Source organism: Pipra filicauda, unplaced genomic scaffold (genome assembly GCF_003945595.2).
Source record: "Pipra filicauda isolate LSUMZ 115617 unplaced genomic scaffold, ASM394559v2 scaffold168_size1973030_pilon, whole genome shotgun sequence".
Lineage (NCBI taxonomy): Eukaryota > Metazoa > Chordata > Aves > Passeriformes > Pipridae > Pipra > Pipra filicauda.
Window position 1 is genome coordinate 1139952 of NW_024104195.1, and position 27360 is coordinate 1167311.

Here is a 27360-nt window from a genome sequence, read left to right on the forward strand (position 1 = left end):
TTCTGTTCTTCCTCCAAATGAATATTCTCATATTCAAAACATCATTGAAGATTGAAGCCAAAGTGTCGAGTAATTTTATTTCACTCAGCTGTGTTAAAACATTAATAAGACCATTATTGGCTTAACAAGCGTCTGAATGAACGATAAGCAGAAAATTTGCACATTCTGATAGCACAAGTATCACAAAATGTTACTTCCTCCAATAAGTCAGATTTTCCAGAGAATTCAACAAACAGTTTTTGGTTTGGTTTTTTTTATCTCTCTAAAAAAAGCCAAAAGAGCTCACACCTTTTCTTAGTCAGTTCAAGGCAAACAGGGAAATGCCTCTTTTATCAAGGCACCTTTTTTTGATGTCTGTTTTGTATTACAGCAGGAGGAGGCTTTCAGCAAAGCCTCTGTGAGTAGACAGATGCTACTGCTCACAGTCCAAGGTGTCTGTGAGTAGTCAGCTAAAGGAGGGAAATGTTATGAGCTCTTTCTAACCAGCTTTCTTTATCTGGATTTCAAGATACCACCTTGTGCTTATAGCTCTTTTACTGTGGATCATAGAGAACCTACAAACTTTCATATTTGCCATAAAAAACAAGCCCCATGCCCTCATCCCAAAACACTCTTATTATAAAGTGACAAAATTCTGTTTATTGTTCACTTTTTCAACTCGGTTATCCCATCACAATTGCCATAATTATGCATTGGAAGATTTAGGTAAATCCAATCAAGCACCTGCAGGAACACGCTAAGAGATCCAGCAGCATATTAAATATTCTCATAATTTTCTCAGTAAGCTGCTAAAAAGAATAAGTCCAAGGAAATACGAGTTTTGGCAGGGTGAAGGACTGTGGTCTTCTCACCTTCTTGAGTTTTATTGAAAAAAAAAAAAACTAACCAAACCAATTAAACCCCTTTTTATACATTGGCTAAAGATAATCACCTTCTCCAGAGTCTATCTAACTTAACTAATCAACAGTAATTTGATTACAGCAGCAGTGCTGTTTTACAAGTCTGTATTTAAACCACACTCTGTAGTTGATGTTGGATAAAAGGGTGGCAAATACCTTTGCAGCCCTTTCCAACATTCTTTAGCTTTCTAGGTCTTGATACCAACCAACAACTGTGAGTTTTAAAAGAAAGAGAAAAAATTAGTAGAAAGTTTTCCTTCAAGACCAAATATCTACCAAAAAACCGAATACTGTTGTTTAATGGGTTTTGAATGTTGTATGTGCACAGGAGTGATCAAAGCATAGCATTAATTAACCTGAGTTCTTAGAACCCACCATAATTTGCATTGTTAAGGAGGTTAAATAACAATATTCAGTCAGGGATTCTCAAAGTACTGTGGGTTTTCATAGTATGGAAAACACAGGCTCAATAGCACTACTTCACACTTAATAACACAGATAATAATACAGTCCATGCTTTTTTGTCCTGGTGTTTGTTGCAGCAGTATCATTTTTGTAAGTAAACCTTTATTCAAAGGCCTTTTTTCCACTTTATTGTTAAAAACTGTTTCCTATCAGAGAAAGGATTAGTCCCATATCTAGCCTTTTCTTCTGACAGAGGAACAAGGTGGACTCAAATAGAAGAGAATACAAGGTTTTAGAAGTTTGGACATTACAGTATTTATAACCTGACTTGAATTCAGTTTTGACTTCTGAAGAATTCAAAATCTTGTTGGGAATAAATTGGCCTAACCTTTCCTTAGTGATATGTGAAAGGTCAGAGCAAGGAAAGATCTGACTTACTGTGACGGTGGTTGTTTCAATCCACATGTACTGGGAAATTATTGCTATTAGGAAAATAACAGCCTAAATTATGTGAAGGTCTCTTGCCTTGGTGCACTGTTAGCTTTCTGTGATACACTTGATCTCAATACAGACATCAGATGCTTTGTTATTTTTTCTTCCTCCAAAACACCAATAGATCGAAGTTCTCTTTAGTAAAACAGGACTTCCACTTTCAGTTTAAGCCAAAGAAAGCTCTGCAGGGCTGCTTCTTATAAACAGAGATAATTCTCTGGTGCTCTTATCGCACCCTATTCTCAAACTTCTGGCTCCAGATTCTGCTCTGGAACACCAGATCGTCTTTGTACTCTGAAAGAGTGAACAAATCAAACCCCAAGAGCTTCTCTTCTCTTTAAAGCCAGTGTTCCCCCACCAGAAACCTATCTTCCTGTGATCTGCAACCTTCACTCTTAAAGTGTTTCTTTCTAATTAGCTTTACATCAGTTCTATATCCTGCTGAGCTTTTTTGTCTTATCTATATACGTGCAATTTGTCTCCTTTTGGTGTCAGACTGCAATGGTGAATATGAACAAATCTGCTACTCCTTTATCTGGCAGGATAAGTGTAAAACACCACCACATCTAGATGGTAAGGCATGAATTTCACTTCCACTGAGGAAATGTCTTTCAGTTTGGGTAATGCAGGGGGATTTGAAGTAGCAGGTAAAGGAAGTCCATGCTATAACAGTGTAAGTTTTTGTCAGTCTCAATAATGTGTGATGTGTGGAGGATTTTATACCAGGTTTGCACCCCTGTTGGTGTTACAGAAGTACATAAGGTTCTGTGTAGACCTGTTTGCACAGCCAGTGTCCTGAAAATGTATCCACTAATACCAGCAGATACCCAAACACCCGTATTTAGGTTACTCAGAGAAATCTATTTGCCAGTATTTCTCTGGAGTTATTTCCTTTTTTACCTCTCCCATAGAGAGCTTTCGTTGCATTTCAGGATTACTTACACAGTGGATTGGGCTGCCTATCAAAAATCTGTGATTTCACTCCCCAGCTTTGCTGGAACTGAGAGATCTGCTGGACATGCCTGGATATTTTCCCCCAGTCCCCCTCACTCATTCCCCAAATCCTCCAGCATTGTAATGTTTACATCTGCTAATTGTTGTGAATAACACAAATCAACACCTAGTTCAATTTAAAAATTTTATTTGCAAAGGGCTACAACGGTGCTGCCAATACACGCAAATATCAATTTCAGTTTAAAAACTTATTACGGATTGTTACAACAGTCCTGACAATATATAAGTTTCAACCAGGACTGCGGACATGGATGGGACTGTGACCTTAGTTGAAAGCCTCTAAATTCTTGGAGTGGCAATGACTTTCTCTGGAAGAGCTGGGGAAGCCTCATGCCCTGGAAGCAACCCAAGAGGAGCTTCACTTGTCCTGGAAGCATCTGGAGACAGATCCAGAAAAAGGAGTATTCAGTAAATATCGGTCATGTGTACAGTTCCCTTGGCAGCAATTATACTTCTGTCAGGGACTCTAAAATCTCTGATCCTCTCAAGCAGGCTTAGAAAGAAAAACAACTCCCAAGTTCTGGGGCTTTCCAGCAACAACTTGTTCATTCAATCCTTTTGAAAAACTGCCTCACTCACAGTTCTGTGGCAGGAGTCAACTGCCAGAAACCTCAGTGCCAGAAACCTCACTGCCAGATCTTTTCCCCTCTGCACACAACCCACGGGTGCTCCAGCTGTCCCTGCACATGCCCGACCCATCTAAGGTTTCCAAATTCCACACGCCTGTCAGACCCGCCCCCCCCGACGGCCCTGTCTCACCGTTCCTGTTGGCCAAGGGCGGGTCCCTGCTCGGGGGTGTGTCCAAGCGCTGCTGGGAGCGGCTGTGCTCGGGCACCTTCAGGTCGGCCTCGAGGTTCTCCTTGTTGGCTTCTTTCAGCCTCTTGGTGTCCACAGGGAGCTCGGGGCTTTGAGGAAGGTGCCCCGGCCTCACAGAGCCGCAGCCATCACCACCTGACGGGGCCGGCCCAGACTTGGGCTTCAGGCGCTTCCTCCCACGCAGAGCGGCCCTTTTGGAGAGGTACAGCAGGTGGATATCTGGGAAGCAAAAAAAGAAATACTGAGTCCACATGGGTCTTGGCAGCACATGGAGCAGTTGTACTTCCATCAGGGACTATAAAACACAGCCCAGAAGGCAGGCTCTCACTTGGCAATTTGAAGTGAGCAACAGCTTCTCCAACTCTGCCATCAGCTCTTGGGTGAACAGCTGGGAGAGAAAGAGCTCCTTACAAGGACTGCAGGCTGCACCAGCTTTTCTCTAAACTGGATCCAAAGTGCTCTTAGGTCTTGCTAATCTGTGGACATTTAGGTTTTTCCTTTAGTTACTGGATTTGTGAATTGTTTGGCCTCAGGTGTTCTGCTGCTTTCTTTTCTCATGTGTCTTAGAATAAGTATCAGCAGACTGGTACTAAATTTAGTTAGTGATTTGGGACAGAAAGTTTGGACTTCTGCACTGACTTCATCAGTTTGGTGGGGTTTTTCCCCATTGCTCCAGCAGTCATGTCATTACTCAGTGTTGCCTCTGTAGCACTGTCACTCTGCAGCAAACATTGATGGACATCAGCCAAAGTGGTGACATCTGGGTTGGTGACAAATCCCAGACTGTCAGGTTTTATTCACTGCTCTAATTCACACCCTTTTGCACAGAAGAGCACTGAGTGTAAGCACGTATAGAGAAGTGTGTTGGTGAGTGCTCTGTGAGGCTGTACAAGTACAGTATTTGAACTGAAGGCACAAGGAAGCACTGACACTGTGAACGGTAACTAAACTGCTCTGATCTCTCTGTCACAGTCAGGCTCAGACATCTCTGAAAAACAAGACTCTCATCTTACCAGTATCCTCTGCTTCTGGGGAACTGTTCCCACAGCTCACATTGCCAGGTGAAGCTCTCTCTGCTGCAGCCTTGTTCCCAGACTCCCTTCCTGAAGACTCAGAGAATATACTAATATTCTCCTTAAAAGAAAAACAGAACAAAAAAAAAACAAAATTGAAGATCACTCAGTATTTTCTTGTAATCACTTTAGGGACAAAATAATAACTCTTCTCCGCTCCAAAAGGATGTGTACCATGAGGTGAACATCGCCCAGATGGTTTACATGACAAGTGTTTTAAACTCAGAATTAAGGTTGCGAAACTGAAACTCCGGCTCTTACAAAAAGACCTATTAAGCAAAACATGAAATCAGAAAACCAGAATATACCAAGTGAGGCTGTGTGTCCTCACAGTCTGAACTTTGCCCTTGCTTATCACATGAGCTGTAAGAAACCAGCCAGCAGAAATGCAGGTGCCCTCCTTGTTACCAAAACGTGTGTCAAGAAAGATAGACCTCACTCAAACCACTGCACAGGGCAAAACTGCACACAAACCACAGATTTCTGGCTGGGAATCTCACCCCACCCCATCCACTTGTTAAGATATTAAATCCTAATGTGTTGCTTGCTCTTTGGAGTCCTCTGCTGCCCCTCCATATGTATTTTGCAGGCAAACATCTACCTACCTAACTGGTGTATTTCCAGGATCACATGGCAAAAATCTTTTGGGTAAAAAAATCCCAAAAGCTGGACAACCATGTTATGTTTCTATTCCACTGAGGAAGTGAAGGCCCAAATTAAGCACCTGGAAATTACCTTTAGACAGAAAGATATTCTCACTATCACTTGTTCTAGAATATTCATCTCTTCTGTGAATAGCCATCAGTATGATAAAGAAGAATGACTGTTCAGAGCCTGTAACATTTCCTTCATGAAAGAGAAGCTTTTGAAAAGTAGTATGTGTGCTTTTATAGGAGATAAAAGGGCATCACACTTGGTAATAAGATATGGGTAGTTCCAAAAAATCCCACTCCCCACCTTGAGTTTCCCCTTACTCAGTGATAAATACACAGCAGGCAATGGGACTGCATATAAACAGAAATACAGAAACTTTGGCAAAGTTGTATAAAAATATGCAAAAAACTCCTGTGCCAATACAGGAACTGAACACTCTGAGGAAGTCTGGGAAGAGGCAAGAGTTAAGAGAAAGGGGACTTCTAATCAAAAGAGGGAATCTGTCAAACAAAAGGCCTAATAGTCCCTGAATTGCTCTTCAGCACAAAATAAACCCGAGGTCTTTAACCACTTCACATCCGTGATCAACATCTGCCTTCTCACCAATCACACAGGTCAAGAGGCCTCAAACACCCTGCACCCCAACTCCATGACTCACACACTTAATCCCTCATTCCTGACGAGGAAGTCTGGGCCCTAAAGTCTGGGCCTTCAACAATGGAAAAGATAAACTTCCCAAATGCAGTTCAAAAGCTGTCACAGCTGACAATGTTTAATGAGCAGGACACAATACACTGAGAGGACACTAAGGAAGAAGTCCTGCCAACTCCCTGTGTGCTGGCACAGTGACCTGCTCCTCCCCACACTGCCATGAGCAAAACAATCTTATCCAGGTTGGAGCTTTGCAGGGACTTGATCAGAGTACACATCTCTTTCTAGGGAGACACCCAAGAGGAACATGAACTAATCTTTGGAACACTTTGGAACACTGGTTTGGAACACCACCTGAGGTGGTTTGGAACACCACCTGAGGATTTCCCAGCTAGAAACTTTACTGAAGACATCGAGATACTGAGAGGATAATAAAACTGCAGCTCCAACACATACACAAACATGGCTTTTTGTTAGTGCCTATACGTAAGGCAGGTCTTACACAGCAGCAGCAAGTGCAGTCCAGCTTTTGCTTTTCCTTTGTGTTCAAACCCAAAAGAAGCAGAGCCCGGATTTGGTTAAGTTATAACCTAAAAGGCTTCCACTTCATCCCCACAAATACGCTTGCACTATGTATTTTCCCCATGAAAATGAGCACCTAAACTTGGCCAACACAGCCTAACATGTCTCATGCTCATTAATGTGGAATATCTTTGATTCCCTCTTCTTTTCAAAATCTTGCTTTACCAAGCAAATGCTTCACCGTCCATTAAAAGCTTAACTAAGGAAGCCTTTACTTCTCAGGCATGCAACAACACTAAAAAACTCTCAGTCCGGACCCCAGCATTGCTATGGAATAGAGTTACCTCCAAAAAGGCAGCCATTTCAGGGCAGGATGATGAAAGCATCTCCTCAAACACCTGAAACACAACTTCAAGAGCTGCTAATCTCAGGCTCACGGCAGCGAGGGCTCCACCAGCACCATGGTCGCCACCAGTGTGCCCGTGCTGCCATTGCCCTCAGACCCCCAGAACCCCCATCGTCCCAGACCCCCAGAGCCATTGCTGTCAGTCCCTATCACCACCACTGCCCTCATACCCCCGTGCCCCTCACTGCCCTCAGGCCCACAGAGCCCCAATCGCCCTCAGACTCCCAGAACCACCCTCAGGCCCCCAGGCCCCCACTGCCCTCAGACTCCCAGAACCATCACCCTTGGACCCCCAGAGCCATTGCCCACAGACTCCCCAAAGCTATTGCCCTCAGACCCCCAGAACAACCACTACAGCCCTTAGCTCTCCAGTGCCCCCACTGCCCTCAGCGCCCCCGGTGCCGCCATTGCCCGCAGCCTTCTCAGTCCCCCAGCCCTCTCAGCCTCCACCACCTCCCGCCATCGCTCAGTCCCCCTTAGTCCCCCTCAACTCTCTCAGCCTCGCCGCTCCCTCTCAGCCCTCACAGCCCCACCGGCTTCGTAGCCGCCCCGGGCCTTCTCAGCCTCACCGTCCCTTCAGCGGCTCACAAGTCCCTTCACCCCGCCGGGACCCGCGCTGAGGCCGCTGCTCGGCGCGGCCGGACCCGGGCGGCGGCTCCTCGTCCCGGAGGGAGGGACTCGGGCGGCGGTGGTCCCTGGGGTGGGTCTGGTCCTTTTTACTTGTCAGATTTTAAACTTGCACATATAAAGTTTTAATTTAAATGGTAAGTTAGTTAAAGTATTTTACTTTTTTTTTTTTTCAAATTTACCTTTTCAGTAGAATAACAGCGTTACTGATCAACTAATACAGTTTGAGGAGCGCAAAAATTATTTGCAAATGGAATCCGGATCAGTTAAAAAAAATCTATTAGAGAAGTAGCTGACTGAATAAACAAAATTAAATAAGAAATAATTTTGAGTTGTGTGTTGGGTCAGTCCTTAATGACAGGTTCTCCCCACGCAGAGTTCAGCTGAACTCCGTTGCTTTCAGTGTTTTCAGGAATTTTTGGGAGGCTATGGATGTGAACCTATGAGCTGGGAAAACAAGTGGATTTAAGTGTTTAAATAATGCAGACTTCTACCATCTGTAAATTTTCCCTGTAGTATATCCATGTATTAGCACAAATGTTTGTTTGCCCGAAGTCTAATCACTGCTTTCTTTACTGCTTTCCTGAAATACTGATTACTTTGCTTCATGATAATGTGCAATTGAGATGTTACTGTACAATTTTTATACTTCATCCTTTTAGATCTAGCCATTGGATCTCTGTCTTGTTTATGTATACAACTAATACATGTATTTCTTTTATTTAATTTTCTGCTCGACAAGGGTTAATATAAAATTGGAATAAATTTGTATTAGCATTTTTTGAAATAAAAGGAACAACAGCTTTCATGTCATCTGTCTATTTACTTATACAAATATCCATGTTTTCGACAAGAGATTTTGTAGTAATCTTCCCTTTTGACGCTGTTTTTCAGATATAAACCCAAGCATGTATTTAGTGAAAAACACTGTTTTCCACAATGGATCCTAATGAACTCAGTGAAAGCTCAGTCCTTTGTCAGCTGCTTTAGGAACCAAAAGCTCTGCTGAAATCCTAGTGACTGCTCCTTTATTTTTATTATGGCTTATGACTCTTCAGCCTGAGCCCTCAGCCCCTAAGAAGCTAAGCTTTTGATTGTGGCATTGTAGTTCTGAGTGAGAAATCTGAAAATTAAGAAAAAAAGTAGAACAAAAGAATAGGCCGAATTCAGAATCAACTCAATCAAGCAGAGTATAAAGAAACACATTCACCATGACAAAAGGCCCTTAATTAAGGATGAATTTGTGTAGTATTTATGAGAACTGGGAATTAATGGAGGAAAGAGATTTAATCAGAAAGAGCTGATGGAGTCTCTAACAGAAATCATTCTTTCAGAAGGCTCAGTTTTGTGACAGACTTGTCCACTCTTTTATCTTTGATTGCTACAGTTGATTGGATGTAGCATGGTGGGGATGTGGTGGACACTGGCTGGGTAGAAGGCATTGAGAAAAAAATCAAAATACATTACTATAGGTAAGATTTAAAAAAAAAAAAAGTGTGGGCATTCGTTTGTTTGTTTGTTTCTGTGTTTTTTTTAATGAAGTGACAGCAAATTTTTAGCATTTTACAGTAACAGTATCTTCCGGTCCATCAACATTTAGCTCACATTTACGCACTTCACTAAATCTTGGGGATTATAGTTACCAGTTGGTCATAGATACTGCACTGAGAATTAAATTTGCGTTCTTCCTTTCAATTTCTGTAATTATTTGTAATAATGATAAGAATATTCTCCAGGTACCTAGAGTTTTTGCTTGCCTTTTTTTTTTCCCATGCAACCTTTCTATCTCTGAATTGAACGTAAAGCATAAACTATGCAATGTGATTCTGTGTGCGGAATATGAATACAGATTTCAAATGCTTGATCACTTTGCAAAGTGAATGTGGTATTAATTGAATTGGATTAGGGGAGTAGATAAATACCACAACAAAGACGATCATTATGAATCAAAATAAAAATGTGTGAAAACTAATGAGAGAGGTCACAATTAATGAAGTTCATGAACTAGAAAAAATATGATACAGTACTACTGACCCCTCTGAAATTATGAGTGTATAGCTGCAATGAGATTCCAGTAGAAAGACTATGTGGAATAGAGAGTCCTGCAAGCAAAGGCAAAGAAAACAACAGCAAAAGGAAAAAAAAACCAGAAGAGTAAGGTTACTAATCTTTTTAACATGGCATGTAATGCCAAAAGATGCTCTCCGGTCACATTCACTGCCAATTTTAAAGATGCTGGAATAAAAACCTTAGGATTTAAACATGACAAAGTCAAAGAACTGGTTACCCTATGATAACAGGCTTCTCTGCTGTGAGTGTATATATAACTTGGAAATTAGTCACCTAGTACTGTTTAAGCAACTGTTTTCTAATGCAGAAAAAACCCTGCTCTCTCCCACAGCAGTTGAGAGATTAAATCTTTTTAAAAGAATGTTTAAACATTCTTGTCAGAAGGAAGATAAAAATGATTGTTCTGAGGAAAATATACATGAAAATGTTTATTCTAGACTTATCTGAAGCAGTGTGTCAGCAGCTAATGAGCCCTAATGAAAATGAAGATCATCTGGAATGAACCAATCAACACAAAACCAAATAACCAACCGACCAAACAAAGAAACCCCAGAGAACCTGAAGACACTGATATATCTAAAGCTGTTTTCAGGGTGCTGGCAGCTGTCCCTGCCTGGCTGCTGGCCTCTGGCAACCATTCCAAGTCCTTTTCTATGTCCATGTCTCTGTGATTAGCAGGCTGGAGAGAGATGGCTCATCCTGGCGCTGGTCCTGCTTTTCAGGATACATTTTGATTCCTTATTTTAAGCAGGATTTATGCTTACACACCTGCTGACCCACACTCGGTTTTAATCCTTTGTCCTAATCTATCTCTCTGCCATTGAAGGGAAGGATGTTGTAGGAACTGTGTCAAAGGCCTCACAGAATTCCAGATCAGTGGCACTTGCAACCCTTCCCTTGTCTACTGGGACAAGGCCAGTCCCTCAGAGAAGGCCACCAGGTGAGGTAGCCTCCTCCTGGGAGCATGTTCTTGCCACCCAGGCTCCTGTGGGGTGAGTCCTGTCTGCAGGCAGCCCCACACATCTCACAGGATGACCAGTGTTTTAGAAGCCCTTCCCCCACAGCAGCTGCAGTGGGACTTCCGTGTGAGGAGGTGCTGCTGGAATGGCCCTGGGAGCTCTGTGGGCCCTCGGATGACTGTTGGGCCTGAGGGGCAGGGAAAGGCACCATAAGGGGGAGAAAGCAGCACCCCAAGACTTTGTCAGGGAAATAGTAATTTATTTGCTTCTGCTTGGCTAAAGAGTTTCTGGAGCCCTGCTGCTGCCACCTGCGAGGCCACCTCTTGCTCGGCTAAGGAGAATCCTGAGGGCTAGGGACCCTCCTCTTTGAGGGTTGCTGGGATCCCCTGGGTGAGTAGTCCCTGCCCTGTCAAGGAGCAGAAGGGCTGTGGCTGCTGCCCTGGGCACAGGGACCTGCCCCCTCTGGCTGCTCCAGCCCCTCCTGGCGCTGGTCCTGCTCTGCAGGATCAGGCACAGCTCTGGGGCAGCTGGGACTCCCTTGGAGGCCAGTGCGTGATGTACCAGCTCCCTCCTCCACCTTGGAGCCTGCAGGGCTGCTGGTGGGAGTTCTGTCCTGGGAGCTGCTGGAGCCGGCACTGGCCGCAGGCCTGTTGTCCTCGTTTCTGGTGTGATGGAAGCCCTGCAGCCTCTGTGCCTCCTGGCTGCACTGGCTCACGATGACACTGATGATGTCATGGATCAGTGGTGCTGTGTGCCTGCTGAGAAGGGGCTCCAGCACCTCCACCAGGACCTCAGCATGCAGCCCGCAGGTGCAGAGGCCGTGCAGGATGGATCCCTCTGCAGCCTCTACCCTCCACCACTGCTCCCCGTAGAGTGCAGCCAGCCTCTGGCGCAGCCAGGACCGTGCAGGGTCCAGGAGGTGCTGTCGGCAACGGAAAAGTGCTGCCCACACCTCAGGCAGGATGCCACCCACGGGCTCTGTCCCTGCATCCTCCTGTCCAGCTGGGGACAGTGTTCCCTGTGGAGAAGGTAGACTGGGCACCACAGGGCGCTGGGGGCTGTTCTCAGCCAGGCAGAAGCGAGCTCTCCTTGCCTGGTGGTTGGTCTCCGTTTGCTCCTTGGGGGCTGTGATTTCAAACTGGATGTAATCCTGCTCACCCCGCTCAGAGAACCTGACAGTCTCCACTGGCCTGCTGCAGAGTGGGCACGCTGGGGTTGTCTTTGCCCACCGCAGGATGCAGCCCAGGCAGAACTGGTGGCGGCAGGGCAGAATGGAAGCCACATCATTCCGAGTGTTGTGGCAGATGGGGCAGCTCCACTGTGTCTCCGTGGCCATGTCTGGTCCCAGCACGTGGGGGGGAGCTGAGGACCAGGAGCTGCTCCCACTCACAGGCACTGTAGGGCTGGAGTCAATCTGACCCAGGCTCTGGCAGCACCCAGGTATAATCAGAGAGGGACATGACATCACAATCATGTCACATCTGCCACTCACTGATGTCACAATGGGACGTCTTGCACCTGAACATGAATAGCAAGGAATGCAAGGTCTCAATCCATTCCCTGGTGATGTCACAATCCACCACCCCGTGATGTATCCACCAACCAGTGGTGTCACAATGGGACGTCCATCCCTGCATTCCCTTTTGCCTTCACACACACATCTTCATCATAAGTTTTTTGCTCACAGGGAGTGGACAGAAAAACAAACAAAAGGAAAGCGAAGTATAATACCACTTGGTTTCTACTATTGAGGTTTTGATTACACTCCTCTAGTCTACAGCTTCCAGTGTCTTCAACAAAATAGTTCTTGCATGCCATTCAGTTTTTTTCATATCTAACTAGCTCAGTAACCAGTTAACTATTTACCAACTTAACAGCTCCCAGAATAGAATAACAATTACAATTTCAAGTTAATCATAGTCAAAAGCTTAAAATCTTCTCAAAGCTGCAACTTTGGATTGACCATGATCCAGATATATCCAATACATATACTGGATGTATTCAGTATTGTGGCCAATAAAAGGCAAAGGGTTGTATGAAATAAAACTGGCTAAAAGATGCATTGCATCAGATATGTATCAGTAATATCTTCTGAAAGACTAATATTGCTTTGTAATAATTCTGAAGGTCCTCAGACGCCTACATTTTTCTGCCCTTAAAATGTAAAAACCTTTCTGCTCTTGAAAGCGTGAGCATTCCCCAGGCTGTTAAAAGACTTTTGGAACATATGACTTCAAATAAGAAGTGTTTGTCAAATCTTTTATAAAACTTAGGGAAAACTTATTGCAAAATTCACATTCCTGAACAGAACTAAGATAATTGTGCCTACGTTGCATTCTTCACTACTGTCAGTGGGAACTAGGTATTATATGCAGGTTAAGATTCATGAGATGATACTTTAGAGGCTCTGGACTACAAAAGCCCCATGAACAGGCTTAAATGGAATCAGCCATCAGTCAGGGGATTCAAGAATTAGCATCTGTTACCTTAAATATGATGCCTTTTGAACTTCCTGACATTAGTCAGCCTTTAGGATTTAATTATGTCATTAAATTAGTACTTGCTAAAAGGACTTTTTTCCTGTTATTACCTTTTTTCTTCTTTTTTTGATACTGCTAGCTAATAGTGTAAACTCTCATCTTTTCAGAGGTTCACCACTCCTAGACTGCCAGAGATATAACTCAAGAGACTTCTATTTTGTGGATGAAAAGGGAGAAAGGCTATACTTCAATGATTCTTTAATAAAATAATAATTAAAAACATCCAGCTTTACAATTCCTGCTGCATTCAAAATAGCCAGTTGCAAATGCAATAAAGGTTTTAAGATTGGAATAGAAAAGCCTATTTTCTGAAGTATTCACTACTGAAAAAAATTGCTTACAAGCAACCAAAGTTATTTTCATTACATCTTACCTGAGCTGAGATGTTGGCCATCGAATTCTGGGACACACCAGCCTGCATAAGGGTTTAAAATGCTGCTGGAGGCTGGGCCAGCTGGTCTCCCCACATTGCAGACAGCAACACAGAACAACTTCATCATTTACTAACTTATGCTAAATATATTCCATTTCAACATATGTGTCTGCACCACAGATTTAGGATTTGTTCACATGTAACACTTTTCACGGAATGTAAAGGTTGAGCATGCTACAATTAGGGAGCAATAATAGGGCTTGTTTAACAAGACACACTACAAAGTTCATATTATTTAATGTCAGTAACTTCACTTTATAAGCTAAACTAAATGTTTAAGACTTTCCATTGGGAATCACAGTGTATCTGATGGCATTTTAGAGACTAAAAGGTTTTAAAATACTATAAATATATAATACTCCTATTCTATACAGCATGTAAACACAGTAAAATATCCTGATTACAAGGGAGTTATGTTTTTCCACTTTAATCTCTTCCTGAAGCTTTGCATAGGTACCAAGGATAATTTTTTAATTCATTTTTAGCCTTACTATAAACAAAGAACTGTAGAGTCAAAGGTCAAGACTGGTACTAACAAAGAGCTTGTCTTTCCTGAAACCTTACATAATTTCTGATTGCAAGTAGGGGAGGAACGAGTAAACTAAATTTTGGGCTTGTTTGCTGAGTTCAGTGAAGTTGCCATTGACTTATGGTACCATAAGTGAGAAAAGAATCTCATCCAAATGCTTCAATCACACTCACAGAAAAATGTTTTCTGATGCGAAGATCTGGCATGTTTATTTTCACTAGCCACTTCATTCAAATCATTATCTACATATTTTGTGTTCGGAAAGTGTAGTGGCCTTCACTTAACAGATGCATCTGAATTAATCAGATCTGAATTCCAAGAGAAAACAGAAATTGAATCCTTTTCCATGGATTGTAATGTGCTAGGAGTCAGATGGAATGCAGAGCATGCCTGGAACCTATTCCACGATGACTCCCCATGTGCACAATCTGCAGCCTTAAGCACATGCTAAGGGGGATGAAATGGAGGGTGGAGTGGAGACACCATGGCCAGGCTCTGTTGATATCCTTATGTGACATACCAGAGTGAAGGAAAATATGAGAATTGCTGGCTTCAGAGAATGCATATTCATCATATGCATGTATTTAAATCTTGTGTAATTGCAGAAATTGGTTTTAAAAATTTTCCTTCTTTCCCTCTTAAGAGAAATCCTCTGCACTACAAAGTACAATTGATTTACAACTAGATACTGTTGGAAATCACTGCCGTGATCTTAACCAGTACCACTTATACAATGTAAATTACAGTCAATGGTTTTGACCAGAAACACAAAACACAATTCCCCCAAGTCAAAATTGCAGGAACCAGAATGAGGTTTATTAACTTCCAGAAAAACACAGGGTTTGCATAGAAGAAACTGCTCCATTATAAAAGATAAGTATTGGTAAATTAGCTTCATTCTTTCACCTGTATACATTTCTCACGTTCCACAACAGCTTTAATAAATTATCCCCAGAAATTGGCTGCATCCAAGCTTGACTTGATGTTGTGCATATTTTCCCTGCGTTGTTTGGTATAAACATTTGCTTCTCCCTTTTGCAGTCGTTGCTTCAGAGCAGCCTTTTGCTGCTTGGTCAGCTGACGTTTTATCTTCTGTTTCACCAGTTCCTACAAACAAACAATTCGGCATCAGAAGTGTCTTTAGACCATTTAGCACCACGACACAACACAACAACAGCACTTTTTCAGCACCAACACGAACAAGACTGCAGAAAGGATGAGCAGAGTTGCTTCCTTGTAAAAAAATTATAAAACAAATCAGCTGACTGAAAAGGGAGATTCTTTGCTATGGACAAAGTCTGCATGGAGCGCTACATGTGTGTTAAATGCCATACCCCAAGGATTCCCAGCATCTAAAGGGGTTATCTATCCTATTGTCTTCTCATAGTCTTAGGTCTAATAAATAGCATTTTAAATCCTGCCTTACGGAGTTTTAAGTGTCTTTTCTTAAAGAGATGATAAAGGACCAGTACCTCTTGATGCAGAACACATTCCTTCCACAAAAATGTAAAAGCTGATAATCTTCTAGAACACTTCATGTCCAGCAGTAATTATTTGGTTTGTGTCTATTTTTTGTCAGCACTCTGGTTTTCCTAAAGTTTATATTACAAAGATCTGAGTGCTTCTAACGCAAAACAACAACTCCTTGCCACAAGTGTGGCTAAGGCAGATGGGCAGTCAGGAGTGATTTACAATTCCTGCTCCAGTTTTCCTGTTGTGAGGCTCTCTCCTGTTAATATTCACAAGGTCAGGACTGTCTCCTGCCTCCACAGTATAAGCATTGAAAAACAGTGACTGCCATTTACATAGAACTGCAGTAGTTTTATGAAATTTCATGGTACTTGCACCTGTGCTTCATTCTGCTATGGATGACATGGTAACAGTCTTTGTAAAAATGATAAATGCCAGAGGACAGTTTTACAAATAGGTGCTGGCAGCTATGTGCAATTTAACATGGTCTGAGAGTAATAGGAGCATAACAACAACAGTATTTACCGGAGGAATGGTGGAGCAGCTCCCAACACTTCTCACTGATGAGATACTTTTAGTCCTTGTTCTGTGCCCAGCAACAGGAATGACACACTCCTCACTAATAAAACACATACATCAATGTATTATTCCACTAGCAAGACAAACATCCTTTGCCTTTATGAGCACCGTGTTTGAGTCTTAACCTTCTGGGATATAACCTGAAAACTCACAAGAGAACATGCCAAGTGCTACAAAATATTTCTATTTTAAATATTAACACTAGTTTTTCAAAACAGGCATTTCATGAAAGGAAGAAATTTGTAGCACAACAGTCACATGTATCATGCACACAAAGAGAAGCCTCAGGGCACTAAAAAGAAACATTTTAGATCCTACACAATGTTTTGAGTCATTTAACTGAATTGAGTTATTGAGTCTTTTAACTGAAAAGCAAAAAACCAGATGAAGACTGTGAGCTTGATCTGTGCATCCAGGTACATGGCGGGCTAGCAAACTCAGGAGTTAAATTTCACATACAAGGGGCTAGTTGGAAGGTAAGCAGGAATTTCTAAGTATGTTGGGAGAGGAATTAAAAGCTAGAACAACAAACAGTGCAACATATTTTAATATTACAGTCCAAGGCACTTGTTTTAGCTAACTTCAGCTGAGTAAGCAGCAGAACACTTTGACACAGAGTATTTTAATTATAAACTTACTCATAAAAGTTATTAAGAAGTAGTATTTTAACATAAAGAACTACTCCACTACCACTATTAATGGAAGTAAAAAAGGGGGGAAAAACCACCACAGAAAATAGGTTGGTCTATGAAGTGCAACACTTGTTTTCTCATTAGACACTATTACACAGCTAGACAATCATAAGACCAACGAGAAAGATATTCACAGCAATGTTTTCAAAATAAACTGTATTTTAGTCTTCAGTTTAAACAAGGGTAGCTGAAGAGCAGTCCTTCTTGAGCTGCTTGAAAGATTTGCTTTTACTGGGAGGAAGGGAGGAACCACAGATAGTAATTATGAATCTTTACCTGTAATGCCTGAAATCCTCATTTAAAGTTGACGAGTCAACCAGCTCTGGGCACTCATCTTCATTCTCCTTGTCCTTACAGGACCCTCTTTGACCCCTCTGATTTTCCACTTCAGCAGCACTTTTGTTTTTGCTTTTGCCTTTAAAAGAAGTAATCGCTGAACTCTCTGCATCTCCATTGCATTTCCAAAGCATAGCCTGCCCTCCAGCTTTCTCCAAAGCTGAACTCAACTCTGCCATACTCAGCCTTTGTGTATTTTCTCTACTTTCATCTGTATCAGCCTCTTCCTCACTGCTACACACAGCGTTGTCAGAGGTCCTGCTTTCAGACAGATCACCGACTTCATACATGTCTTCATTATTTTCTCCATCTTTGCTGAAGAAGTTGAGTTCGTTCTCAGCATCTTCTACAAGCTCTAGTACCTCTGTTGTGTTGTCATCCTTGTCAGAACCTGGTGGATAAAGCAGGTCATCATCTTCCTGCATTTCTCTTGCATAGCCGCTGGCAGCAATCTCTTTATCAAGAGAACACTCTCTCCTGTGAAAGAGGGATGTTTGCGTTTAATAGGCTAAATTATCAAGCTACCAATGTGCTACATTTTGGATTAAAAATGCTAATCAAGTTAGACTGTAATTACCTATCCTGTTAACAAAGAGGACATACTCTCCTGAAACACACACGATAATGCTGTGCTTTAGGTAAAATATAAACAGAATGTGACCTGAGAGAAGAAAACTTCTACAGAAGATGATTCCATCTCCACAACCTGCATTTATGTTTATTTACAGGAAATTGTTTTACTTTAGCAGGAAAACCATTTGGTTTTAAGTTCAAAGTATGTTGAAGCAAACAGAGGGTCGCTGACACACAGAGACTGACTCAAGTCTGAGATCCCTTTGGGAAAGTGCTGAGAATGAAAGGAAGCCATTTTCATTGCAACAGCTTCGGCCTTAAAATGAGTGAAATACTGCTTTACTTTTCCAAAGGGAAAAAAGACATTAGGAAGAAAAGTTGGAATGTAATGCTTGAAGAGGCAGTCACCATATTTATGAGCATTTTAAAAGCAGACTTAAAATTGAAACCCAGATTAATCCTCGATATATCAGAACTGTCAAATAGGCTGATTCTGCATCACTGTTAACATTTACTGGACATTTATCTTTTGGATCAAGCTTTCAGATTGATCTCTCTTCCTTAGTTGCAAGAAGACAGACAAAGGAGGCAGCACAGCATTTCAAAGCACACTTTAGCTTTTGAAGACCACTTACGGTAACTTTGGCTGAAGAAAACACAACAGGAATGACAAAAATATACTTTAAAATTGCATAGTTGGGCCTTTTTTTTTTTAATTCTTGTACATGCATCTCTCGCAGGCACCCATTTGTTTCCACAAAACCAACACTAATGCCATAAATAAGAGAACTCAAGTTCATCTGGTTGTTTCTACCTGATGTCTTTGAATGTTGGGAAGAGCTCACTCTCGTAGGTGAAACGTTTCTTAAAGAACTCCTTAATACAGTTAACATCTCTGTCAAAATACCTGTAAAAAGCACATAATTTTACAAACAAAAAAAAAATCAGTAAAGTCTACTGCAATAAGAAACTTTTACCCTACATTTCTTGTCTTTTATTGCTTTTCTTTTTTTAATTATTTCTATCAGTGACCCCAAGATAACAATCTAGGAAGAGAAACTGGATGCAGTTTAAATTTGTTTCCTAACTGAACAATATTATTATCTCTGAAAAACAATTAATTATGTATTTATTCTACAGAGACATTTCTACCTATTCTTTGTTTGGAATGTTGCTTGTGCTGCATGACAACGGTGACAGAAAAAGAAACAGACTTTTGGAAACAAGCCATGGTTGACTGTTTGCTGTCAACAGCATTTACTCAGAAAATACCTTTAAACTTGAACCCACCACTCAGCATTTGCATGCGATGTTGACATCATCTGAGGGAAATCAATCAAAGTGGCATGATCATCATTATCCAAGATGAGATTAAATTCATTGAAGTCCCCATGAATCAGACCGTGATTGGCAAGTTTTACAATCAGATCCATTAATTCACTGTAGACAGCAGCAGGATCTTCCACGTGGTGCACCTGGCACCTGAAAAGTTAAATAAAATATTCTGAACTTTGGAAGACTTAACTTAAAAATACAGAGAAGTTATATGAAATACATCTGACAGAATGCCAGGGTAATTCAAGTTAAAAAGGCCCTCAGGTCTCAGGTCCAATACCCTCCTCAAAGCTGAGTCAACTCTGAGACCAGACCAAATTGCTCAGGTCTGTGTCTGGTTGGGATAGAAAAATTCCAGGGATGTAAAAAGGCTGTGCAACCTCCCCAAGCAACTTGTGCCACTGCCTCTCTGTCCTCAACAGGGAAAAATGTCTCCTTATACCCAGGCTAAATCTCATTTAAACTCACACTCACTGACTGCCATCAAGCACCACTGTCATAATGCACTATTTAAATATTGCATCAGTAAACTTTTATGTCTCTCCTGTTTTAGGTAATCTTATGCTCTCATCAGAAGTTAAGTAATTAAGGAATAAATTCCTTACTTGGACTAAGGAAAAAACCATCTCTCTGAATAAAAATATAAGAGAAGCAAAACCCTATCAAATAGAATACTAGTGAGCATGGGCTGGAGGGCATTATTCAGCATGGTGAAGTCAGAATTCATTCACAAGACAAGGAAAAACCCTAAACCTGTTACCTTTCTTAACTCAGCATTGTTAGGGTCTCTGTAACACAGCAAATTAAACCCCCACTACTTACAAAGGATAGCCGTCAACAAGTTCCATAACAACTGCATGCCTGTTGTAGTCTATGGGCCTTGGAACAGGAAAATTTCTGTCATGCAAAGCCTGGAGAGAGGCAACACGATAAAAAATTAAAATTAAATAGCTAACGAAACATCACACATTGACATCTAAGTTCATTTTTAAGTATTAATAATGAGCATTACACCACATTGAAGATTAACCAAAGGTCAGTCATAATATTTTGAAGTTCTCCTGTTTGTCTTTTCTAATGGACATTTATCCATTCACTTGACCCACTCAACTTTTTTATGGGTTCATTCTCTTTTTACTCATTCTGTTGTTACCAGTGAATTTTTTTCTAAGACAGAGTCCCATGTTAAAGTAATATAAATACACCTTTTGTTATTTAAGCGTTACACTATTACTGCTTTTCAGCACACAATTAATCCATCCCCCAACCCTCTGTTCAGAGAAACGTGACCCCCACAATTATATTCCCACAAGTTCTGACCACACAATGCTTTACCAGTTGGACCACCTAAACCAAAAAAGAGGTCCTAATGAGGATATTAGTTCTTTCTCCCTCTGTGGAGGCCACTGGTAGAGCCTATCACAGGATTTTTTTGGAGAAAACAGAAAATCATATTTAATATGTATACCACTCTTGAACAGCACAAAAAAAGAAAGGAAAACTAGTTTTCCACTATTATATTTCAATTGCTGTACACTATCTGTGGTTTTTTCAGCAGGTCAAAAAATCCATAGCTCTGAGAGTGGCAATATATTCTTGGAAATTAAATTTTTCCCCACAGTGAAGGACAAAGTGTGCCTTTTCAGATCAAAACACTAGTCTGGACTAAAAGACTTCCCTCAATAGCACAGCAACAGCTGAAAAAAACAGTAGATTAAAAGATAAAAGAATTTTAAGAAATTTCAGCTCTTTGCAAGTTTATGCAATGACTTTTAAAGGAAAAACTGCAGAGCTGGTGAAACACAGATTATCTATCCATAAATAACAATGTCAAACTCAAATTCACTGACACTGTGCTTCTGTTCCATGTGACTTCCATGGCAAAGCCTATGGAAATTGTACAGAACATATAGTACTGAAAGTCTTTGAAATGTTTACTTTAAGTCCATCAGGGGAAAGAAAAAAATAAAGCCTAAATCCTACCAGTCCTGAAAACAGGCTGATCAAAAGGCACCTTCCAGTCTGTTACACAACTGCTGACACTATGAGTGGCCACCTACCTTCATGTAGGCAAACTCCTTCATTGCCGCTATCCTAGATAAATACAGCCATGACATTTTGTGTCTGTGCTTGTGGTAGTCACGTTTATTCTTCAAACTGCGGAATGAGGTTCTTCCAAGGCGGTGTAATTTCAGTGCAAACTGTTGCTCCTCTTCGTTTGCAACAATATAAATGTCTAGAAGACACACAAGGGCACGGATCTAAGGAACAAATGATATCTAACAAGCCACAGTAACTTTGTTACTTCTCACCATTTCTGGCATGGCATGTTCTACTACAGTAAAGGCAGCTGAATTTACAGCGTGTGTATCAGAGATCTGAACATGAAGAAGTTACTGTTGAAGAGTTCATGTTACTCCACTAGAAGAAATACTGATGTGACGTGGAACATGTTTCAGAGTTCACCTTTTCAGAGAAAAACCTTTCAGCTTAAGATTCCTACATTCAGGTTTAACATTCCTGGACTATCTGCACAGCAAAGGGCTCTTCTTGAAGGAAATCCAGGGCAGATGCTGTTCTTAATCACACTCTGGAGGAGCCACTCCTTTCTGTTGAGTGGACAACCAACCCAAGGGGGCAGACTCTTAATTTAAACACTGTTAAAATAGCCTGTGTTTCATTTCGAGCAGTTGTCCCCCAATAATCCCCTTCTCCAATTACAGAAGTTACATCCTGTGTCAAATTACATGAACATAGGAAGAACCAAGATAGTATTCCAATGGTTTTGAGCCTATTTTACTTTACTGCCTTATTTTTAAGTGGGATGAAAAAGCTGAAATTTTGTTTTTGCTAAAATGGTTTGAAACTCTTCACAAAGCACGAGACAAGCAGCATCTGCCTGCAAAGCGCCTTTTTAAGTGATGAACTAAGAACCAAACAAAATGGGCAAAGGACAAAAGCATTCTTGTTAAGAAATATTCGCATGTAGCCAAAAGCCTCACGTACTATTTGAACGACTGACCTTGGTGTTTCACAGATTAACTGATGCAACTATCCAGAGGAAAACTCACCTAATTTCTAGCAAAATATTTGCAACATTAAAGCTGTATCTGCTTTAAGAAAATTATTAAAAATGTTATTTTATTTACCTGATTCTTTGCCAACACCCATCTGGTTTCCTACAGAAGTGATGACTTGTCTGGAAGAGAGAGTTTTCAGAGCAAGGTAATCATATCCTGCATTAGTTAACCGGTAACCCTGGACAGCTGGGTAGAAATAAAAGACATTTCATTCCTTATTATGTATACATCACATTTAAAATAAGCCTCATTTTAGTCTTGCTTCAGCTTACACCCAAGTAATATTTCGCCCCTTAGCTCCTTATCAGTCCAATTTGACGGAAAGGTAAAGATGTTTCAATTCCCACAACTTATGAAAATTGACAGCTGTGCAAGAGACAGAAGTGCTACCTGTCTCTAAAAGAGGCAATGGCAGTACCTTAAACAGCCTGGGAAAAGCCAGCATTTGGGAAGATACACATATAGGTGACACAGCAGGGACCTGGGATTGTTGCAATGAACTACAGAAACCCTTAGTCCTCTGAAGAACTGAGACAAAAGGAACAGATATTTCCTGTAGACTCCCCCAGTATATTTGCAGGGCCAGGTGCAACTAAAAGGCTGAGGGGAATGGGGAAAGGCCTGCACAACTTTCCATGTGGCAAGGAATAAAAACTGCTTCAGTAGCTGTTCCTGGAGGGCAAAATGTCCAAGGATTCTGCAGTCTGTTCCAGAACTGTAAGGATGAAACTCACTTGGGTTGATTCCTACATGCACTTGAACATTGCCTTAAATGGTTCTTTTTATTTTATTCTGAGCAAAAAAGTGAGCTGTCCATCTCTTTTCTGCCTGTCATCTCTGTAGGTATACACAGCTCAGCAGACACAACACTTGGTGCTGAACAAACCCACAATCCCCAGGCAAGTCCAAGAGAAGGCGTCACAACTACTCACACAGCCCAACCTGTTGTGCATGTACAGCTGAGGCACTTGGAACAGACTGAGAAAGGGAGTCCCAACACAAAACCCAAACTCACTTTTGGTTTGTTCATAAGCCAGAAGTTTGTGCTTCACCAGCTCCCTCAGAATTTTATTGCAGCCGCCGTGTTTGAGGTTGGCAATGGAAGCGACCAAGCTGGCAGGAACTATTTCATGGTTCTTCATGCCCATTTCCACCTAAAAACAGATAAACAAAAATAATGTGTCAGCCAATCCAGCCTGGGGAATTCTTCAGTTACAGCCAGAAGATGAGAGTGGCTCATTAGATTTTAGTCCCAGCCACCATGAGTGGAGACCTGGTGATGCTGATGATGTAACCTTGCTGGGGGTGTGTGACCCCCTGGGCATCCCCAAGGAAATCCTGGGACTACCTGAGCATCCCCAGTGACCTGCTGAGCATCCCCAGCAAACACCCAGGACCCCTTGGGCATCCTCCATGATCATCTGGGCGTCCCCAGTGACTACCTGAGCATTCCCTGGGCATCCACAGGGACACCTTGAACATCCCCAGCGACTCCTTGAGCATCCCCTAAGCATCCCGAGCAACAACCAAGACCCCCTGGGCATCCCTAGTGACCCCTTGAGCATCCCCAGGAATCTGCTGAGCATTCTCAAGGATCCCCTGAGCATCCCCAGCAACCATTTGGGATCCCCTGGGCATCCGCAGCTACCCTTTGGGCATCCACAGTGACCACTAGGGACATCCTGGGTGTCATCCTGACTGACCACCCGAGCAACCCCAGAGTGTCCCCAGGGATGAGCCGGGACCCCTTAGGCATCCCCAGTGATCCCCTCGGCATCCCCTGGGACACCTTGAGCATCCTCAGGGACACCCTGAGCATCCCCAGGGACCACCCAGGAACCCCTGGGCATCCCCAGGGACCACTAGGGACCCCTTGGGCATCCCGAGTGACCATCTAAGCATTCCCTGGGCATCCCCAGCGACCGCTGGGCACCCCCAACGACCACCCGGGACCCCCTGGGCAGCCCCAGTGACCCCCTGAGCATCCCCAGGGACCACCCGGGACCCCCTGGGCACTCCCAGGGACCACCTCAGCACCCCCCAGCGCCCCCCTGCCCTCACCGCTCCCTCCCATCCGGGCGGCCGAAGCAGATTTCGGCCCGACCACGTCCCTGCCCGTCAGGAACCCCCAGCGAGGAGCCTCGGGGAGTGGGGGAGGGCACGGACACCACACGCGGGTCCCTCCCGGCCCGGCCCGGCCCCGCTCACCGCCGTCAGCACCCTGAAGTGCTCCCGGGACAGATACCGCAGCATCACCACGTTCAGCTTCCCCATGGCCGCGGTGGGGGGGGGGGGGCAAGGGGAGGAAAAACAGGAGGCAAAACAGAGAAAGAGGGAAAACAGGGAAGAAGAGGGGGAGGAGGAGGGGAAGGGAGCGGGACGCGTGCGCAGAGCGACTCCCCAGGTGGGTCCTGGCAGCTGCGTGAGCGCTCCTGCCTCAGATCAGCTCAAGATCTTTGTGCTCTTCCCTCCTTACTGAGCCGGGATGGACGACGAGCCAAAACGGAGCCAGACGCCGCTCCCAAATCAGCATCTTCTGCCTTCCATCCCTCCCTGCTGCGGAGAGAGAGTTGTTTGTGCGGCTCGCACGCAGCTGCCAGGACCTGCCCCAGGAATGGCCGCTGCTCCCTCCTCACGTGACAGCCTGAGAAAATGTGGTATTCCAGGGAATCGGTGTCGTTTGGGGTGGGAAAGAGTTCTAAGGGCATCCAGCCCAGCCTGTCACCCGACACCACTCTGTCAGCCAGACCAGGGCACTGAGTGCCGCGTACAGTAAAGCGAAACATAAATACACATTACATACATGTATATATAGTCATATATAAACATGCAAACATATATAAACATACAAAATATAAACATACAACTATACAAACATACGAACGTATATAAGCATCCAAGCATATATAAACATGTAACATAAAGGATAATTTCTCTCAAAGAGAAGGGTTGTAAAATTCTCTCATAGAGAAATTATCTTCTTTTTATATCAGAAAAAAGAGCTTTATGGTCTCCAGATAATGCTATACCAATGCTATAAAAATATTTTATCTGCTTATAACTGATGTAATATCAATTATATTAAAATGTGTGTGTGCAAACCTTGGAGTCTTGCTTTTGGAAAAGAGCTGCTTCTGCTGTTCCAGCCGGAGGAGAACGAGAATGTGCTTAAAATGGACATGATAGCAGTACTGGTGGAAACTGGAATTTTGCTAAAAGCTACTAAGCCCAGATTCCTGCATTAAACATGCTTTTTTCCTTCTTCTTTCATTTAGAGCTGTCCTTCACTTCCTCTTTAGTTGTCAAGTGTGTATTGTTAAGTTACCTAATCAATCACAGGAGTCTGTATGATGGAAAATGTTGTATCACAGGAGCTGGTCAGAAATGGTCATGTAGGACCAGTAGAACAGTATTAAAAATTCAACCTTAAAATGAATGCTGTCAGCTGTATAAAAATTATCAAGTCTTCATGATGTATTTAACATGAATATTCAAAACCTTTTCCCACTAAACTGCTCTTCTTCTCTATTACATATCAAAATCCATCTCTGGGCTCACAACATTACTTGCCAAAAATCTTCCCTTTTTTTGTTTTTGGTATGAAGAGGTTTGCCTACAAACATTAATAGTAGATCATCCTGTTTCATACATTATGCACAAAAATGCACTGAATTTGACAGGTATTAAAATGTGACACAATTTGTATAATTTTAAATTTTAGTATCATTCATGAGTGTTTAAAGGAATACGAATAAAATATTTCAGTACAGAAACAAATGTGGTCTTCATAAACTGACTGCATTTAAAAATGTTTTATACCAGGGGTATTTTACAATGCATTTGAAGAAATTGCGTTTTAAAGGATGCCAGTCAGTTGGTTTTCAGTTAGTGGTTTGTTGGTTGGGTTTTTTTGTGATAGTTTGGAAAAGCAGTCAGATTTTCAGCTGATTTACAGCTGATTTACAGCTGGAAACACGTTTCATGTCAGTTGGGTGTTGAAATAATCAGTAAGGAAGTTATGATCAAAATAGTCACACTAATCAGACAAATGGCTCAACGTGTACATATTTCTGTATGATCATATCTTATTTTTGAACCTTTTTCTGCTTGTAGGTCTGAGAAACACCTAGTATCTAGTTGCCATTCATATTTTGCACTTAGAGGAGAAATCCTTCACTAAGGTGAGCACTGAAGATGCCAGAAATTAGTCAGTGGTAGTTGCCTGTGAGAGATACCTAGGAGAGGGCATCAGACAAAGGCATGCATGTGATACTTTTGCAGCACATCCAGCAGTTTGCAGCTCAGACACTTCCTGAACATTTGGTTGTGTTTGATAGCTCTCCACGGTACTTGTCTTTCTGGGGCTTGGATTGTTTTCGAACATTTGAAAAGATCAGTGTGACACAAAACTGGGCAACAAGAGGTTTCATGGCTTAATTACAGGAGAAGCGTGCCCTGCATGCTTTAAATCTGCTACTTGCATTATATGCCACTCTTCTTTTCACTATTACCCTAAAATACACAGATGCAATTCAAGTTGCTTTTATTCAGGCTCTCCATATCTCTTGCTTTGATGTGGGATGCTGTATTTGCCACGCAGTAGAGGGTTCATCCATCCACTTGCCAAGCCCCATTTTTAGTCCATTTAGTGTTTTTCTCACATCTCTTCTTTCACTGCAAGTGCAGCTACTCCTAGATCAAATTTAATCAGAAGAGAGCAGCATGTCACTTATTTTGACAAATTGTTTTGCACCATTTCACACTCAAAAATGAGGGTACAGCTTGTGGGGCTCTGAGAAAATGCTCTGATGAGGATTTGACTTTCAGCTCTGCTGTGCAAATCCCACAAGCATTTTGCAGAGAAAACTCTGCAAAAGCACAAAACCATTTTTTTTTTTCACTTACCAGGTATTAGATTGTGAACACATGGAAACATTCTACCTAATCTGTAGCATATTGAACCTTCGTATGCAGGACTGTATCTAAAGAGAAAATTACTATAATTTTCTATTTATGACAAGAAGTTTATTCTGTTAATGTGGTTGGGGTTTCAAAGTGTGAGGAAATGGATAATTAATAATTCTAAAACTCCTGTGTGACTTAACCTGACTGTCAAAGCTACAAAAAAATTAAATAAGACTATGCTTCATTTCAAATTGGTTGTATTTTCAGAAAAAAAAATTCTTATGTCTTAAAATGGCATTT

The 27360-nt window shown here is 42.2% G+C and overlaps 3 protein-coding genes and 1 long non-coding RNA gene across 4 annotated transcripts in view; 2 read left to right on the forward strand and 2 right to left on the reverse strand.

The window, feature by feature from the left end:
- Window positions 1–10826: 10826 nt before the first annotated feature.
- LOC113983443 lies at window positions 10827–11986 on the reverse strand. The gene has a single exon (XM_027712563.2). It carries the CDS (start codon window positions 11922–11924, stop codon window positions 10998–11000), a length of 927 nt encoding a protein of 308 aa, XP_027568364.2. The 5' UTR covers window positions 11925–11986; the 3' UTR covers window positions 10827–10997.
- Window positions 11987–12280: 294 nt separating this feature from the next.
- On the forward strand, window positions 12281–13350 carry LOC113983445. The gene is made up of 2 exons (XR_005562868.1): window positions 12281–12340; window positions 13236–13350. It is a non-coding gene; the product is annotated as an uncharacterized LOC113983445 (long non-coding RNA).
- Window positions 13351–14884: 1534 nt separating this feature from the next.
- On the reverse strand, window positions 14885–24514 carry RIOK2 (RIO kinase 2). Its single transcript, XM_027712562.2, has 10 exons — window positions 24364–24514; window positions 23171–23309; window positions 22225–22341; window positions 21136–21311; window positions 19898–19986; window positions 19031–19222; window positions 18555–18647; window positions 17108–17644; window positions 16086–16179; window positions 14885–15197 (listed from the first exon to the last, which is right to left on the reverse strand). The coding sequence occupies exons 1-10, from the start codon at window positions 24427–24429 to the stop codon at window positions 15036–15038; spliced, it is 1665 nt and encodes a 554-aa protein (XP_027568363.1). The 5' UTR covers window positions 24430–24514; the 3' UTR covers window positions 14885–15035.
- A 126-nt stretch (window positions 24515–24640) lies between these two features.
- The window catches only part of LOC113983423 (fibrillin-2-like), a 29480-nt gene continuing 26760 nt past the window's right edge, over window positions 24641–27360 (forward strand). The window contains 1 exon segment of the mRNA XM_027712528.1: window positions 24641–24812. Within this exon segment, the coding sequence (XP_027568329.1) occupies window positions 24641–24812 (172 nt within the window).

Bases quoted from the DNA above. Each gene is read 5' to 3' on its own strand.
- RIOK2 (XM_027712562.2), bottom strand. From the start codon at position 24,429: ATGGGGAAGCTGAACGTGGTGATGCTGCGGTATCTGTCCCGGGAGCAC. The intron at 23,310-24,363 runs GTGAGCGGGGCC...ATCTGTTTTTAG, and splicing joins ACTTCAGGGTGCTGACGGCG to GTGGAAATGGGCATGAAGAA. The intron at 18,648-19,030 runs GTGGGTTCAAGT...TGCTTTTTACAG, and splicing joins TCGCATGCAAATGCTGAGTG to GTATTTTGACAGAGATGTTA.
- LOC113983443 (XM_027712563.2), bottom strand. From the start codon at position 11,924: ATGGCCACGGAGACACAGTGGAGCTGCCCCATCTGCCACAACACTCGG.